General features: G+C 40.7%; 1 protein-coding gene across 1 annotated transcript in view; it reads right to left on the bottom strand.

The window, feature by feature from the left end:
* Window positions 1–17,669, bottom strand: part of exoc4 (exocyst complex component 4) — a 198,302-nt gene that overhangs the window by 155,800 nt on the left and 24,833 nt on the right. Inside the window, exon 8 of the mRNA XM_074698040.1 lies at window positions 8,749–8,929. Within this exon, the coding sequence (XP_074554141.1) occupies window positions 8,749–8,929 (181 nt within the window). The remainder of the gene's footprint in view (window positions 1–8,748; window positions 8,930–17,669) is intronic.

The following is a 17,669-nucleotide window of genomic DNA, read 5'->3' as shown; positions in this document are numbered from 1 at the left end:
ATACAATCCTATAAGAATTGTGTCTTCCTTTAATTTGTTCTTCCAGTTAAAAAAGCCAGGGGCATATGAAAGGAGAAGGGATTAGTGTGCATTTTTTATATAAATCAGAGATCAGATTAGGCATTCAAATACATATATAACATGTATAAATAAATGGATTGATAAATATGTGATTATATTAACACCTGCAGAATATGTTATTTTTTGTGTTGTTTTGTTGTAGTTCTGTCACAAAATGAAGTGAAGCGTAGTTTTTCAATGGTAGATGTGCACTTTGGTTTTAATTCATGACAAACAAAAATTCACCTCAGGTCTTTTAAAGAGGTAAATTCTTAGAATAAAGACTGTTTTGTGGAGTGCCAAATAAAAAATAAGAAAAGTTCACATCTTAGTATTCCTCTGGAAGTTTTTTTTTTGTGATTTCAAAATTTCATCTTTCATCTTATTTTTCAAACCCCATACTGCCTGAATTAATTCAAAATTATTTTTAAAAAAATATTTGAGTGTGTTTTTGCATCCTTACAGATGCTAAATTGAGACAACGGTTGTAAATAAATGATATTATAAGTTCACCCTCTGGTCAATATTGTGGCAAAGTACATTTGAGATGATCCTTGATTTGTGTAGAAAATGTATCAACAGGCATTAGTGGAAATCAAAGCTCATCTTATCTGCATCAAGACCCCGACGTCGTATGTTGCAAATTCCCACCAACAGCCATTAAAGGACTAAATAGATGGAACATGTAAAATCATAAAATATATGATTTTTTTCTTTTTAAACCTAAGTTTGGTTTACATAAGGACTTTCTGCTTATCTAATTAAAATTTTGATTATTAAAAAGTCAGTGTTTCGTTGTAAGCCTCTGAGCTCAGAGGAGGCCTTATGGAGTCCCTCTGGTAGCTTAAAAAAGAAAAAAGACATGTTTAGAAGTGATTGATCAAAAGTGCATTAAATATCCTCAACTTCACAAAATGACTGATTAAATATGATCCCCAACATAACATGAGCTGTTTTTAATGTGTAGGATATATTTTATAGTCTATCTGTCCCATTCTATTAGAAAGTTTGCCAACTCTCCTTAAGAGCCCTCTTTGTCTGCCTTGCTTTGTTAAACTCACAACTTTTACTTTATTTTTAGAAAATAACTGTTGTACATTAACAACTAGATTTAATGGTACTTCACTGTTTTCTAAATAGGTTGTAAAAAAGACAGAGGTTAAGCGTCTTTTGTGTGGATGAGTAGCTTTCATGGTACTTCCTCAATGTACACAAATGAACAGAAGAAACTTTGCTATATACATCCATGTAACCACGAGAAATGGGAAAAAAAGCGTCTGCCAAAATAACACAACTGGAATGAGTGTGTACATGGCCAATGAACTGGAAAACAAACTCACTTCCTTTTTTCAGATTGAATATCAAGGCAGTTTAATTCGGATGGAAGCGTTCACCATGAGCCATTCTTATCCACAAAACATCATTTTTTAATTCTAATCTGAAAAGAAATTGCCATGGAAACCCACCTCTTGTGTCTGTGTTTAAAGTTCTTCATTAATTAAAGTTTTCCTGAGAAATTTTGTTTTAATTACCCATTTGTCGCTCTGTTAAAGGACTGGGACAATGTGAATCACAGCTGCTAAAAACACAGCTCCTTGTGGTGCTTAGTGCTCCAGATTAATAAAGCAGGGGCAGAACAGTAAGGGATAATATAATGAACACAAAGGCATGATTGATTAAAATAGCAATAACTGAGTGTCTGTTTGATTGGGATTGATGCTTTAGCCTGAATATGTGTGTTTGTGAGATGTGGGAGCCACGATGGATCCGACAGCTGATCTCGAATTGTCACCTGCACTGCACACAAGCAGCCACTGCAGGGTTATTTTGGCTTCACTTTTGCACAGGAAGAAAAAAAAGAGACACACCATCCATCCTTTTAGTCTTTGAGCTGAAGCAATGACTGGTTTTTATGAGCTGATATCATGTGCCTTCCTTCTGAGTCCTGGAATGCATCAACAAGTCAGTTGTGCTTTTTTAAACATCCATCAACATTTGATTAAGCCTCATGGTCTCTAATGATTTCAGTGTGGCAGATACAGGTGGAAGCTGGGGGGTTGGTGGGACTGTAACACCATAAAGACAGCAGACTTCAATGCACAGCGTTATGTAAATATGACGGGGCTTTGGAGGGCAGAATAAATGTGACACGTTGATTAAAACGTTGGGCGAGAACAACGTAGCCATGTCTGCGCTTCATATCTAATTAAAAGAGATCATTGTCTTCTGGCGCCTCTCTGGCAGTTCAATTCCCTTCATTTTCACTCTGCTGATGAGTTGAAAGAAGGCGCAGCATATTGAAGCCACTCACTTCTATATTTATATATTTATATATTTTACGCCACTAAAATAATATTTCTCTTCTGTCTTGGCTAATCCTCGGTGATGCACTCAGTCATTCATGGAGCATGGGCTGAAGCTACAGGCGTCATTCTGAATCAGAAAGAAAGAGGACATGAATGTGATCAGAAATGCATGAAAAATAGGAAAGAATAAGAGAAGTTTTCTGAGAAACAGATGGAGGCAGTGTGTTTAAAGATTTCCCAGAAGCTGAGGAAAATCACAGCACGGGACGAAGAGACGACTTAACTGTTTAGTGTCACAAAATGTATTGTCAGGTGCCTGGAAGTCACTTCTATCGCTTTTAATATTTTACGTTTTATTCTGAGCACACTTAAAAAAACCTCAGCCCTTATTGCGGGCTTTCTTATCTCTGGCTACAGTACAAAATGTTAATATGCAAACGTTCTCTCGTGGTGTTTCTATGATCTAAAAATCAGTTCCTTTCAGAAGGCGGATAGTCAGCATCTTTTCATATTTTCTGAATGCAGGCACAAAGTCTGCAGGAGAGTGGGGGCCACTCATTAAAAGTGTGATTTGTACTCTAGTCACACACAAGCAGCAGACAACGGGCATGGCACGCAGTCACCCAGCCATAAATCCCTGCAGAATGCGCAAATGGCGAGCTAATTAACAAACTTGCACGCCTCAAACAGGACGGCCAGCAAGGTCAAGGGGTGATGGACGACACACTCTGTGTCAAAAACACGCTGGGTTTTTTTAATGAAGAATGCACCTGGTTTATCAAATAACATCTTTAACCTAGAGTTTAAATTACCTGAAAACACTCCTTTAATGCTTTCTCATTAAGGATTAAAAACACCTTTAATTTGGCACCGGATGTTGTTTTGACAAATATTAAAGTCGGAGAACGCCCGGTAAACTTGGCAGCTTTAACAGAGTGATGCTCTTACTTTGCTGTTTATTCCTAAAAAGCCAAGAGAAGCATATTAAACATTTATGGATACACAGGATTTCCAGTCACCAGAGTGTCTTTGATAATTCAGACTACTTTGAAGAACATGACGGCTCCTGATTGAAGTGGAAAAAAGGCAATCATAAAGAGATAGGGTGTAGAAAGGGCATGCAGTTGTGTAGACTTAGAAATGTAAATTCAATATTGGTGTGCATAATCAATAGATACACTCACACAATCTACAGAAAGACGTGAAACTGTGAAGTGGAGGACAAGATGCACTCTTTCCAGCGTGCAGTTTTCTTTGCTTTGAATCGATACTTCCACACTGAAATTAGCACCCAGCAGCCGCAGCTCCAGCATTTCTGAACAGGGGATTAGAACCATTACACGAATCCTGACTTTCAAACGCTTGTTTACCTGCTCCCCACTCTCAGCCTGCAGAGCCCCAGTCACGTATTGATGAACGGCGCCTCTCTGCAGAGGCCTTGTAACTGGGTGCACCCCGTGTTTCTGTCGGCTCTCGCATCTGTCTGCGGGTATGTCATGTGGAAAGGTCAACGTGGTTTCTCCACCTCTCAAAGTGGGGAAAAAAATAACACCTACCGAGAGGTTTCTGCGTGTGTCAAAGATGTGAACTGCAATATGTAAGAGGTGCGAGACAGGCAGGGATTCAAATGATTCAAGTGTGAAGGGGAGAAAGAACTAAAACTTAATACCAAGAGTTTAGAATTCCAAATGACAACCAACCCAAAAACAGCTGTGTAATACACATCACAACCATGTTTTTAATACCACGTTACGGCTGTGGAAAACAAACACTGTATGAATATGATTTCATCCTCAACATCGTAACATTGCCAAACCTTGAACATTGAGGGACCCATTCTTAAATTAACTTAAGCTAGCATTAGCTGCAGCTCACAGCCTCTATCGACCTCTGTTGATTTTAAAAACAGAACTGTTTTTTTTATGTCTTCACAGGAGTTATTTACTCTACTTTGAAAGTTTAATAGGGCTGCACACTGGTGCAGTGGTTCCTGCTGTTGCCTCACAGAAAGAAGGTCATCAGTTTGATTCCCGGTTTGCACAGAGTGGAACATAGACAGTTGGAATAGACTGCAGCCACCTGCAACCCTGAACAGGATAAGGGGTAGAAGATGGAACGATGAATGGATGGATAAATGAATAGATGGATGGATGGATGGATGGATGGATGGATGGATTGACAGATGGATGGATTGATAAAAGGATGGATGGATGGATGGATGGATGGATGGATGGATGGATGAACAGATGGATGAACAGATGGATGGATTGATAAATGAATGGATGGACAGATGGATGGATGGATGGATGGATGGATGGATGGATGGATGGATGGATGGATGGATGGATGAACAGATGGATGGATTGATAAATGAATGGATGGATGGATGGATGGATGGATGGATGGATGGATGGATGGATGGATGGATGGATGGATGGATGGACAGATGGATGGATTGATAAATGAATGGATGGATGGATGGATGGATGGACTGATGGATGGATGGAACAATGGATGGAACGATGGAACGATGGATCGATGGATGGATGGATGGATGGACAGATGGACAGATGGATGGATTGATAAATGAATGGATCGATGGATGGATGGATGGATGGACAGATGGACAGATGGATGGATTGATAAATGAATGGAAGGATGGATGGATGGATGGATGGATGGAACAATGGATGGAATGATGGATGGATGGATGGATGGATGGATGGATGGATGGATGGATGGATGGATAGATGGATGGATGGACAGATGGATGGATTGATAAATGAATGGATGGATGGAAGGATGGATGGTGATTGGATGGATGGATGGATGGATGGATGGATGGATGGATGGATGGATGGATGGATGGATGGATGGATGGATGGATGGATAAATTAATGGATGGATGGATAAATTTATGGATGGATGGATGGATGGATTGCAGTGGTCTGTTCAAACATGAGAGTATTTCAACAAAAAGAAGAGTGAGGTTTCGGGGCAGTTTACACAACAATGGCAAACGTTTTTTTGTGTTTCAGCTTTGCATTTACATGGAAACAGCGTTTTCATGGACCCAAAATGCAAACTTTTACAACGGCCTCTGAAGTAGATTTATTCTGAAACGCTACCTCCACCCTTGCCGTATAAACAGTACGGTGGCGTTTTTTCATGGAAACGCTGACATCACGCTCAACTTAGCGCAAGCACAGTACTGTTGTTACGATCATCGTGGTCTACCGTGTTGTGCTTGTGCTGCTGAATCTGCTGACTGTCTTTCAACAAAATGAGCATCTGTTACTTCACTTCTGCACTTAGTATTCCCCAATACACCAGATGATCGGCTCAACTCTACTTTGATAGAGATCTACCAAAAGCGGCTTCTGGACAAGACAGTTAATAGCGCCAAAAACAGGCCTGGCATGCTTATTACAGCGTTTTCAGTCCCTCAGCTTTTCTGTGTAAAGCAGATTTTTTTCAATGTGTTTTCACTGTGTTTTAGCATTTTCAGATGAAATGTGTGAACAGGGCCTACGTTAGCTCTGCTTGGCGAGGTCGGAGTTGGTAGTAGATGAACACTGGTGGGACATAACCAGGATTTCCCAGTTGGAAAGAGTCAGTGACAGTTGGTGATGTTGCCCATGGGAAATGTTGTCTTTATCCCAGAAGCACACGATGGATTCAGACTAAAAGTGCAGTTAACAGTGCCTTAAAAGTCTCAAAATGTAACACTTGCACATGAATCTGTATGATAAGAACTAACATCATGATAAAGCACAAATGATTGTCATTACTTTGTGATTGAATGTGTGCGTTCATGCTGTGCGTGTTAAACAACCTAATTTTCTTTGTGGAATTACTTACTAGCATTAATAAGACGTGTTTACAGTGTTTATATTTGCTGAATTGTATTTTTTCCTGTAATACTGTTAACCTTTAACTGTGTAGTACACTGCACGTTGCCATGTCCTCAGCTTGAAGCAGCTGAGATGAGATTATTTTCCCCAATGAGGATCAGGAAAGTAGATCTTATTTGTGTCACTTTTGAGAAACTGTTGTGCAATCTTCTTAAACAGATGTTGTTTTGATGTGTTTGATATTGTTTTAAATGTTGTTGCATTTCATAGTTAAGAGTCATCTCTGACACTAGTTTGGATATTGGGATATCAAGGACACAGTGCAAACTTAATTAAAACACAAAACAAGAAGAGGTGACGAGGAACTAGCAGAGAGCATAGCCAGATTTGGACTAATGCCGTGTTTGTACCTGCCCCTTTGAGGATCTGAAGACGAGAGATATGAACTGGCTCAGTTGCCAATAAAACTTAACAGAGCCAACGTGGGAGCAGGAGGAATTTAATTTCTTTCATTGCTGATATGCGACTCTCTAGGACAGCGTGGGCTAAACTGAGGGGGCGAAAGTGAGTGTGGGAGTTGTGAGGCAAGAAGAAAGCAAGATAATGAGATTATGAAGGAAATTACACGGAGTAAGAAGGGCATGCACAAGGTATTGGGAAAGTGAGAGTGTGTAATACGGAGGCAGGGGGAATGATGCTGCAGAAAGAAGCAGCGGTGGGAAATGGAGAAGCAAGAGACGAGAGGAGCAGCGAGCGGACGAGGGGCCTGCACATCGACACAATCGGTCAGGAAATAATAACACGAGTGAGTGAATAAGAAAACCTCATTTCATGTAATGAGTATTCTAATCAAGAGATTACATTATCTCACATCGTGGAGACCGAGGGAGCAGAGCCCCTGGCAACTGGGTGTTGGCAGCGATAGTAAACTGGGGAATCGCTTAATGCCTGCTTTAACCGCACTCATACAGCCAGGCTATTACAGTACATGCCTTTACACACCCTTTAGAAATACAATCACTTTAACACTTTTAAATTTACTCATTCATATGAAGCAGCTTGGAAATTCTCAAGATATAAGATTCACAAAGTGAGTTAGATGAAATTAGCTTCAAGTTTAAGCAGAGAAAAGCCCTTTTTTTAATTTAACACCTGAATAAACACTTAAAACTTGTGTTCCTGCAGTTAAAATATCAAAAAAAGATGTGATTTGATCTGGAGAACTGCTTCCAAATGCATTTTCCCGCCTTTGGAAAAGATTTGTGTGTTTATGTGCAGAATAACTTAGCCACTGGTGTGTGAGAACTACTTGTTAAAACTAAGACAGAAGCACCTCATCCACCAACACAAATCCAGCCTGATTTAAAGTCGGCTGCACATGAAGGGTTCTAATAAAAACTACACAAGAGCCAGTGAGCCAGCAAAAAGGAAAACACTGCTGCACACACATACACACACACACAAACCCCGAGAGCAGTGACTGCCACAGATTTCCCTCCGAGATTCACCACAGGTCAGCTCAACAGCTGCTCAGCCCCCTCTAGCCAATCAAACAGGAGCAGGGAGTAGGAACCACGCGCCAATTAAAGAATCCAACATTAATCTGGGTAATTAAGCTTTCCACGTCCTCTGACTGACAGGCTGATGCTTTCAATAGCATCACTGCACATCTATCCTTTTCTGATTCATTTGCTGTAAAGGACGGTGAATTACATCAGTGTTTTGAGGAAAAGTGAGAGGTGGATGGACGATAAACCAAGGATGAACAGGTCTCCATGGCAGCGGATGAAAAATAAAAGCCTGGGGGTATGGAGGCAAGGGAGACAAAACAAATAACACAGAGGTAACCATGAAAACATAGGCTCAGAAGGTGCAGCTCTACAATATGGCCGTGTGTAGCGACTGAAAATAGATCATCTTGTGACAAAGTCATGGGTCTGCACACATTTTTCGCTCGGAGGAATAATCCGTTATTAGACTGCGTTTGGAAAATGCTGCTTTGATTTATGCAAGATTTATTTCCTATTTTATTCTTAAAGCTTTTATTGTCTTGGGTTTCATTTTTATTTATCATAATGACTTCAAATTCTTCTTTCAGGCATCGTTTTTCACATTTGTCTTGATGACTCATAACAAAATCGGCTACTTCCTTCTTTTCTACTCTTAACTGCAACCTCAGCCACTAAAACTGCAAAAAACTGAATTCTTATCATGTGTCTTTGTCTTATTTCGGTGAAAATGGGGTAAGAAAGAATTTACTTGTATTAAGACATTATTCTAGTCTGGACAAACACATTTCTCTTACCTCGCTGGCAGATTTTTTTTCTCATTACAAGCAATTCAGACCTCATTTTTGTTTTTAAATAACTTGAAATGAGACACTTTTCTGGACTGTTCAAGAGAATGTGGTTCATATTAAGTCTAAAAAGACATTTTCTACTGAATATAAGACAGAAACTCTTGGTAAGATTTCATTTTTTTGCAGTGCATTAGACTTCTCTTCGTGGTAACTGTTGTTGATGTCTGACCTGCAGCACAGTCTGGATCTTGGCAGAGACGTCAGCCTGCTCGTATAGTTTGATGCCCTCCTCTTGGGCCCCGCCCGGGCACTGCACGGCGATCTGCTGCAGGTGAGCCAGCACCACGCTGTGAGCCTGGGCCACTGCCTTGAACTTGTCAAACAACAGCTCCAGCAGCTCCAGCAGCAGCCTGCAGAGGGAGCCAGAGGGAGAAGAAAGGGAGGGAGAGGAGAGGATAGGGGAAGAAGACAGATGAAGAGGGATCAATAAAACTCATTAGACGTGAATCCAGTAAAAATAAAAGATAACTGAATTTTTATGACTTCAACGCAGTTTTGTCCTTCACAAGCTTATGCAGGAGGAGCAGACAGTGCATTATTCATTGGATTTATCAGATTCACCAGTTTAAAATCACACCACTCTGACGGTAGAGTCCTTGGCCTTGGATTTGAGTATAGAGGAATCAGGGGGGCACTGCTGAGGTGTTCAGCGTCTGTTTTAATATTACCAAACTGAGGAAATGAGTCAGAAGGGTGTTTTGACTCCTGATGCCAGCAAAAGCACCTGATTAAAAAATCTGTTTGTGTTTCTCCACAGTTAGTCCACACGCTACAAAGAACAAGAGATGACATTTATGCTTTTGTATCACATACAGAATCCATGTTTTCACACCTGGGACACAATACTATACAAGTGCAATATGTTAAGTAGGAAGTTTTGAACCTGAATTTCTGTAACAATACAAAAGAAAGTCTCCAGAAATCATTTTTGCACTGCAAAAAAATAAAAAAATAAAAAAATAAAAAAAAAGTTATCAAGTGTTTCTGTGTTATTTTAAGTAAACATTGTCTAATTATACTTGATATGAGCCATAGTCAACTTATCAGTCCCAAAAAATACATTGTTTCAAGTTATTTAAAGACAAAAATGAGGTCTGAATTACTGGTAACGAGCAAAAATCTGCCAAAGGAATAAAAAAATGTGCTGGAAAATTTGCTTAAAACTAGAATAATGTCTTCATAGAGGGTATGCTTTTATGTCACTTCCCCTCTTGGGGGCGCCCACTTCAGTCGGACTGAGTGGCAAAACAAACCCCACTTAGCATAGTGGCGTAAAGACGGCGAGACCAGGAAAAATGTGGAATATGACATGAAATTAAGAATAGTTGGAATCAACATTGATTTGTTAAAGCTACTAAAGAACCAAGGGTCCACGAACGTCTACATGTGGCCAGAAATCATATCCTGGCATTTATTTGTACCTGATTTCAACACCAGGAAAACACACAATGCAAAGCCTGAAAGCTACGAAAGCCTCTACATGATTCAATTTACAGTACACAATGTAATGACCCAAATGAATACACACATTTTCTATTTGTACTTGTGGTATTTAACATAGGCTGTATCATTAATAGACGTAGAATATTTAGGTATAGTTAATATCAAATACTTTATACAGCATAGCTACAACTGCTCGTACTGGAGTTCCCCCTAGAAAACTGGGTTAGCCTCAGTTTAAGTCAGTCTACAAATCATGTTGATAATCACACAAAGACAAAAATGTGTCAGTTATAAGAAGTATAGCTGAATGAAAAATGCTAACATTTAAAGATTTTGTAAATTGCAGCGATCCATCAGTTGCTCTTTGTCTTTATGTAGCCTGTCAAAAGATCGCTCTGCTTTTCAAACATGTTTGTTCAATCAGTCCCGCGACAACTCTTCCTCATTTTTCAATTTTGTTTTAGAGTTTTGATGGTATTTAAGCCAAAGCTGCCACTCATCTACCTCTTTCTGCCAATTAGTGGGTGTGACCGCTGTGACTTCCGCTTGCTGTGACATCACGTGCATATCCTCTAGGGATATGACTAGGGTACCTTTCACATTTGAAAAGATGGTACCAATTCCCGGTACCTGGCAATCGGTATGGATAATCAACGGTACCAATGTTTGGTTCTTTTGTTTGTTGATGTGGTAAAAATTATCTATTTGTTTAATTTTAATAATAAAATTATATATTATATATTTATTCTTCAATATAACTCAACAATGTTGTGTTCATGTCCAGCATGGAAAATCACCTACTCTTCCACTTTCGCACAGTCACAAGGAGGCATTTAGGTACCCAAACATGGTAACTTTTGATTTTACGTAAATCGGTACCCGGTACTTTTGACGGAATTCGGTCGGTACCTATAAAAGAACCTCATCAGGTACCCATCCCTAATACCCTCTATACAAGTTACTTTTTTCTTGCTCATTCACAGATTTTTTTTTTGCATTTCAGATCTCATTTTTGTCTTTAAATAACTCAAAACAAGACATTTTTTCTGGACTGGTCAGGTGAATGTGGCTCATACTATGTATAAGAAGACATCTTCTATGGGAAATAAGACAAAAACACTGGATAAGATTTCAGTTTTTGCAGTGTGAGTGTATTTTAGGGCTTTATGGGTATTTTGAGCTCTCCTTTCACTCACATTTCCTGCAGTAACAACCCAGCACCTGAACTGAACATGGCAAGAGTCGTGAGTGGCCCAACCAGGACTCAAATGAACAGTAACCCTCGTTAGTTCTTAATGGCTCTGACTGACGCAGAAAGCGAAGCTGAAACCAAACAGACCTTCCACTTGATCTGAGCGCTATGTTCCCGATCCATTGGGCTCACTGTAGACTCATTTTCACTAATGCTTTCATACAGACTTCGCTCGAGCTGCTTCCTGCACAAGGACAAAGCTTTCAGAGCAAAGAGGGAACATGTGTTTCATTAGCTGAGTCTGAATGAGAAGCCGGAGCAACCATGTCAGCGAGTGCCTATTTTGTTTTAGTGGAGACATCACGGCGAGTATCAGCCGAGCAGCACCTTTTTACAACAGTCCTTCAGGTGTAATCCAGTGTACACTGATATGGTAGATGTATACACATCCTACTTTTCTCTGAGGCTGAGCAACACTCAAGAACACTGTCACAACTTTTTTGTTTAGAGAAAAGTGGAAGTCAAATTCATCACCCTGCTTCTAACCTCACACCTGTGTTCTGAAAATGAAGAAAGCCATGTCCTTGTTTGCTTGAAGCTCATGAAAGTTGTTCACAAAATTTGAAAAGAAAATTGAAATTGATCATGACCAGATCCCAGATGGTTGGAGAAACTTCACAGATTACAATTTAAGGGGTCAACAGAAGTGAAAGCAAGCATGATACTCCACAGAGAAAAATCACTTGTGCAGAAAATGCTGTTATAAAAAAAAGACACTTCAAATTCAGCTAAATGAAACACTTAGTTTCTGAGTCTTAGAGGACAGCACTACAAGAAAGAGAAGACACTATTTTGATTTGGGGGAAAATTAGCTAAGACTGTTGTGACACATGTGTCAGTGTCTGTGTCTGCCTAAGACCCTTTCTCAGCCTGTATGTTGATGTTTTGGTTGTATTGGGATGTTTCTGGGTGGAGAGTAGACGTGGTTACCTCAGCCAATCACAGCGCACCTAGTGCGTAAGCGACTTTGTGTGTGGATAATTGCAAGTAGAAGATCCTGAGCGGCTACCATAGCAGACGTAGCACGGGGTAAGAAAAGCATAACCAAAAGTGACACAAAACGCCAAACAGATAAAGCTTTTTCCTAAATGAAGGTGAAGCTTGGCTCGACATTCACTCACTTTCAGGAACTTGGAGAACAGCACTGGACAAAGAGCGACGGGAGTTAGCTTTCTGCTAACCAGGTATGTGTGGAATACCTGTGATTAGCTAGTGCTAACATGCAAAGTCTGGTGAATGGCTTTCAAGTCACTCCCACGTAGGAACATGATGCTACAGGTGGTTGCTGGGCTAGTGAGCGTGTTCAGGTAGACACAGTTGAAGGCTGTGGGTGTGTGCTGCTGCTGGCACTGAGCCAAGAAGGAGGAGCCCAGTTGGAATGTTGTGTTTACAAACAAATAATGAAAATTCTTGCAGATTCTACATTTAAATTCTTATTTTTAAAATTTGCTTTTCATTTATGAACAACAATTTGCATAATTAAAGTAAAGCTGGAATATTTTTAATCACATCTCATCTTAAATTTTATATCTCACTCAATTATAACATGGCCGTATTTTAATACATTATCCCTTGTGTTCAAAGGTAGAAAATCACCACATAAATAAACCATTTCATTGGCATGTTAGCATCTGAATGCGTGTAAGAATACTCCTGACTTTTTTTTTTTATTTAACTGTCTTTAACTCGACTTGTAGCAATAGAGGAAATTCAAGTACAGCCAAGCAGATTAAAGGTCATGCTCCAAACCTAAAAAGCTGTGACTTTCCAAAAATAAACTATCTCACAGGCCGACTCTGGAGGCAGCCATGTGCATTTCTCATTGGTGCCAGGTCAAAATAAATTAGCACTGATTTAAAATTGACCAGACAAGAGCGCACGCTGCAAGTTTTGGGAATTCGCCAAGCTTTCCTGGGAAGGAATAAGGATAATGTAGAAGCAAGATGAATGCTTCACTTGGGGGCATTTTGGTTGGCGTGCTGTCACTGCACTGGCAGTAGCGGTGAGTAAATGTTATTAATGGAGACGAAAGCAGGTACAAATCACTATGAGATATCACTCTGTGAATGCGAGATGTTCGTGAATGGCAAAGAGGAGCTGTGAAATGCCAATGAGTCGAGGGATCCTCTGCCTTCCTCATGCATAAACATGAAGCGCTGACATGAAAAAGGACACAGTGTGAGGAAGAGTTCCCGCGTTGGATGAACAATGCATGATCATGTATGCACACATGGAGTCAGCGGCAGACAAAAGGTACGACTCTGACCTTGTCGCTCCTCAAACTGAACCCCCTCTAAAACCCTCACAGAGACAGAGACAGATGCGCAAAAACACAGACAGCCCAGTCTTCCTCATTATCTCCCAGCGGAGGCCATTCTAATCCATATTGTCTGTTCTTTGAGGCTTCACTTCTCATTTCCCCTCTGGATCGAAGCTGACCTGCACATGGTTGATGAAGAGTCGGGAGAAGACGGCAGGAAGTGCCCCCATGGATGTCCAGCCCCTGATTGACTGACTATTAGAAGATTTGTGTGCATGTTTTGTTTTCAGAAATCTATTTCAGCCTCAGAATCAGATTATGGTAAGATCGGCTGCTAGAAAAATGGAATTAGGTGTTTAAAGAAAACCTCTTTCAAATATTAAAAGTGCCTGGTCATGCCTCTTCAGAAATGGGAACAGAATAGAAATTCACACAAAATTGTCCCTCAGAAGTTTCTAATGACCACTCTGGTGGAAAGACAGAAAAAAGAGACAGGCACTCAAGCTTGTGATCAATGTACTCCCTTTGTTTTAAATTGGATTTAAAACACTTAGCCTTTTATTTTTAATGTTCTTTGGTCATTCAAGCATTTCTTGGCTTTGAATCAGCTCTGTTTTGAAAGGAAATCAGATTAGATACTGAATATGGCCTAAACAAAGCAAAAGGAAATTTAGCTCCCTTTTTGTAATGGGGATTATAAGTTCTTGATGTGAATTAAACTGAGCTACATGCAGCTCAGTGGTGCATGAGAATAACTGCAGCATGGAGTAGAACCTGAGACTATAAGAGGCTGGAAAAAAGAAAAGCACAGATCAGGGAGGAAGTGAATGTGAACATTAAAGCTCCTTAAGTAACCACACACCTGCTTTATAAGCTGTAAAGTGCTTTAGCATCACCAGCTCGTCGGCAGTGCTATAAAATATATTGTGCAATATGCAACACCATTGTTCCCCACAAGTACAACACTGGTCGAAGTTTCCATAGCAACAAGCCCTGACTTTAAATTGGAGTGAACATAAGCTGAACTAGGTGTGTATGCATCCAAATACAAAGTGTGCACACAAATCTTTAAAGTGCAACACAAATACAGAGTCAAGTACTCGCACGTCGGCAAACTTAAAACCATTTGCAAGAAGAGGAGCTGGGAATGAGCTACACTGTGGCCTATTGCACTAAGGTCAGATGAGATTCAGTAGCAGGCACTAGGAGAAGGAGAAGCAGAGGAGGCCTGGAGAGAACATCCCTGACAGAAAACAAGACGTTCCTCTTAAATGGTTCAGGATCAGTGGAGTGAGACCTGCGTCTCCCCGCCTCGTCTACAGTCAGCTCACTGTGCAGGAGCAGGGATGTCTGCAGGAGCTCGATGTGACTGCTTTAAAAATGCAGGTGTGGGGTTGTTTATGTGTGTGTGTGTGTGTATGTGTGTGTTTAACAGTGACTAGTCTGGGTTTAAAGCAGCAGAGTGTCTGTTTTCATGGTCTGAGGCAGGTGTGACTCCAGTCTTGGCCTTTACTGTGTTTCATACCTGGTTGACTGTCTGACGATGAACATCCTGGGACTGCATTCAAACATGTCTGCTGCCTTTGCTGTTTGCTCTACTTACACCTAAAAGACTGTGTGCTTACACCAAAACTGACTGACTGCTGTCTGATTCATATTGGTATTTATTTGTGCTGTGACATGGGGAAATTTCCTGAGGGAACAAAGTGGAACCAGACCTCGAACCTAAGCAGGAAAAGGTTTCACAGAATGAGTATGTTGCTACTCCAAAATGCTGCTTTTAAAGATGCTATTGGACTAACTCACCACCTTCAGGCCCAGAGTATCACTTACACCATTGTCAATGACTTTCAGTGAGGTGTGTGTTTGTTTTGGAATTAAATGGAGATTGGATCAATACAAACGTTTCTTGTTCAAGACAACTTTTACTGGATATAACGCAATGAGTTAAGGTATTCATCAGTACAGTTGCGTAGTGATCCAGTTTGAAATGTGACATCAAGCAAATGTTGCAGCAGCCAGCTATATGTAGTGCTATCGGCAGTCCAGTGCTCTGACGCATCTGTAGGCTAACATGAAAACAAGTAAACACTGTCAGTTTGTATGTAGTTCAGTAGCTGTTCATATAAAGCACAGCTGGCAGCCTGGTGCTCTAAGACATGTCGGTAATGTGTACCATTAGTGAATCCTGGTTATGTCCTGCCAGTCATCTGCCAATCAGAGCTAACATTGCAGGTTTCCTCTGCACTCAGACGGGGCCATATTTTACTTGACCACAAACACAAATAAATGGACTCCCACCAAAAAAAATCTGATATCGGTCTGCATTCACGCTGCAAGACTTCCTTCTACCATCTCCGAAACATCTCCAAACTCCGCCCCACCCTCTCCTTTCCAGATGCTGAAAAGCTGGTCCATGCCTTCATCTCCTCCAGACTGGACTATTGCAATGCACTTCTCATCGGGATCCCTAGCAAGAGCCTGCAAAGGCTACAATACATCCAAAACTCGGCAGCCAGGATCCTGATGAGAGTGCACAAACATGATCATATCACCCCCATCCTCCGTTCACTACACTGGCTTCCGGTCCCCAGCAGAATCGAATACAAGGTTTCCCTCCTCACTCACCAATGCATCCATGGACATGCCCCCCCCTACCTCAAAGAGCTTCTCACTCCACAACACTCATCACGCTCCCTCCGCTCCACAGACTCAAACCACCTCCTCCAGACACCCAGGTCTAGACTGAGGACCATGGGTGACAGGGCCTTCAGTGTTGCTGCACCCCGTCTGTGGAATGCCCTCCCTGATACCCTGAGGGCTCCACAGTCCACAGACTGTTTTAAAAGGAACCTAAAGACTTTCCTTTTTAACAAGGCTTTTGATTCTTCTTAGCTGTCGCTGTTTTAGATCTTTTTAACTGCCCTTTTTTCTTTTTTTTTTTTTACTTGGAAGCCCTTTGAGATCTTTTGATGTAAAGGGCAATACAAATAAAATTTATTATTATTATTATTATTATTATTTAGAGAATTAACAGCGTGTTACTGGCTCTCATAATCACTTATCTTTATGTTTTTATTGCATAATTTGTCCTGGCAGACTACCTATATATCTGGCACACCGCGCGCGAGGACTGATACACGAAGCGGCCGGAGCCTCGTAGCCAGCTGTGGCTCTGCAGCGGAGGTAGCGCCGTTTTACGACACAATGAGAACTAGAGCCTTATTTAGCGGTGTTTTTGTGTGAAAGTAACACGCTGAAAATTCTCTAAATAAAGCGTGAATGCAGCTTGATATCAGATTTTTTCAGTGGGAGTCCGTTTATTTGTGTTTTTGGTCAAGTAAAATATGGCCCCGTCTGAGTGCAGAGGAAACCGGCAGAGGAGCAGGGAGGAGGTGTTTGGTGTGTGCGCCCTCGGCTTCTACAAAAACACTGCTGTAGGGGTAATTTCTGCTCTAAACCTTGTGATAGGACCCAACTTGTTCCATATCCAGAATATCACTTTAAGTCACATCCATACCACATGTAGCTTTTACTCACAAACTGACCTCACATTAGACTATTAGGCCTCTCAGGGGTGATAAAAAAATAAATTGAAAAAGTAACAAATGTTAAAGAAAACAACAGTTTGGAGACTTGTAACATGTGAGAAAGAGTGATCCATGATCTGACACATCTTAGCATTTAAAGAGCTCATAAATGCTTTTAACTGAGGCATCAAAAAGAAACACAACAGAGCCCTGCCCCACAGGGGCTGATTGGTCTGAGAAGGTCAAAGCCCTTTAGTCCTGCAAGAGTGCCTCCCAGTTTCTTCATAGATAGCTCTTTTTTTTAAGTTTGTTTTTCTAATGTTTGTTTGGAGTGAAAATGTTTTTCATTTTTGCATGAGAGATTTAGAGTTTTGTTATCCTTTCTCTGTGTTTTTTGCTGTTTTGAAGATACTTTGAATTAGAAAGGAGAGCAGACAGGACTTGTCTACTTGGTAACACTCAATGTGCATCATAAAACCAGACATGGCTTCATCAGTTCTGTGTCAAGACTTGGTGCTTTCTGTTTCATTTTTCGTAAATAAGTTGGTCATCACTCCCAACCTTTGCTACAAGATCAGCTTAGTTAACTTCCAGCTGGTGCGCTT

This window comes from Halichoeres trimaculatus, unplaced genomic scaffold, assembly GCF_033239565.1.
Source record: "Halichoeres trimaculatus isolate MK-OKI-2021-1 unplaced genomic scaffold, fHalTri1.1 fHalTri1_scaffold_21, whole genome shotgun sequence".
In the NCBI taxonomy this organism is placed as follows: domain Eukaryota; kingdom Metazoa; phylum Chordata; class Actinopteri; order Labriformes; family Labridae; genus Halichoeres; species Halichoeres trimaculatus.
This window is presented reverse-complemented; position numbering and strand designations above follow the sequence as displayed.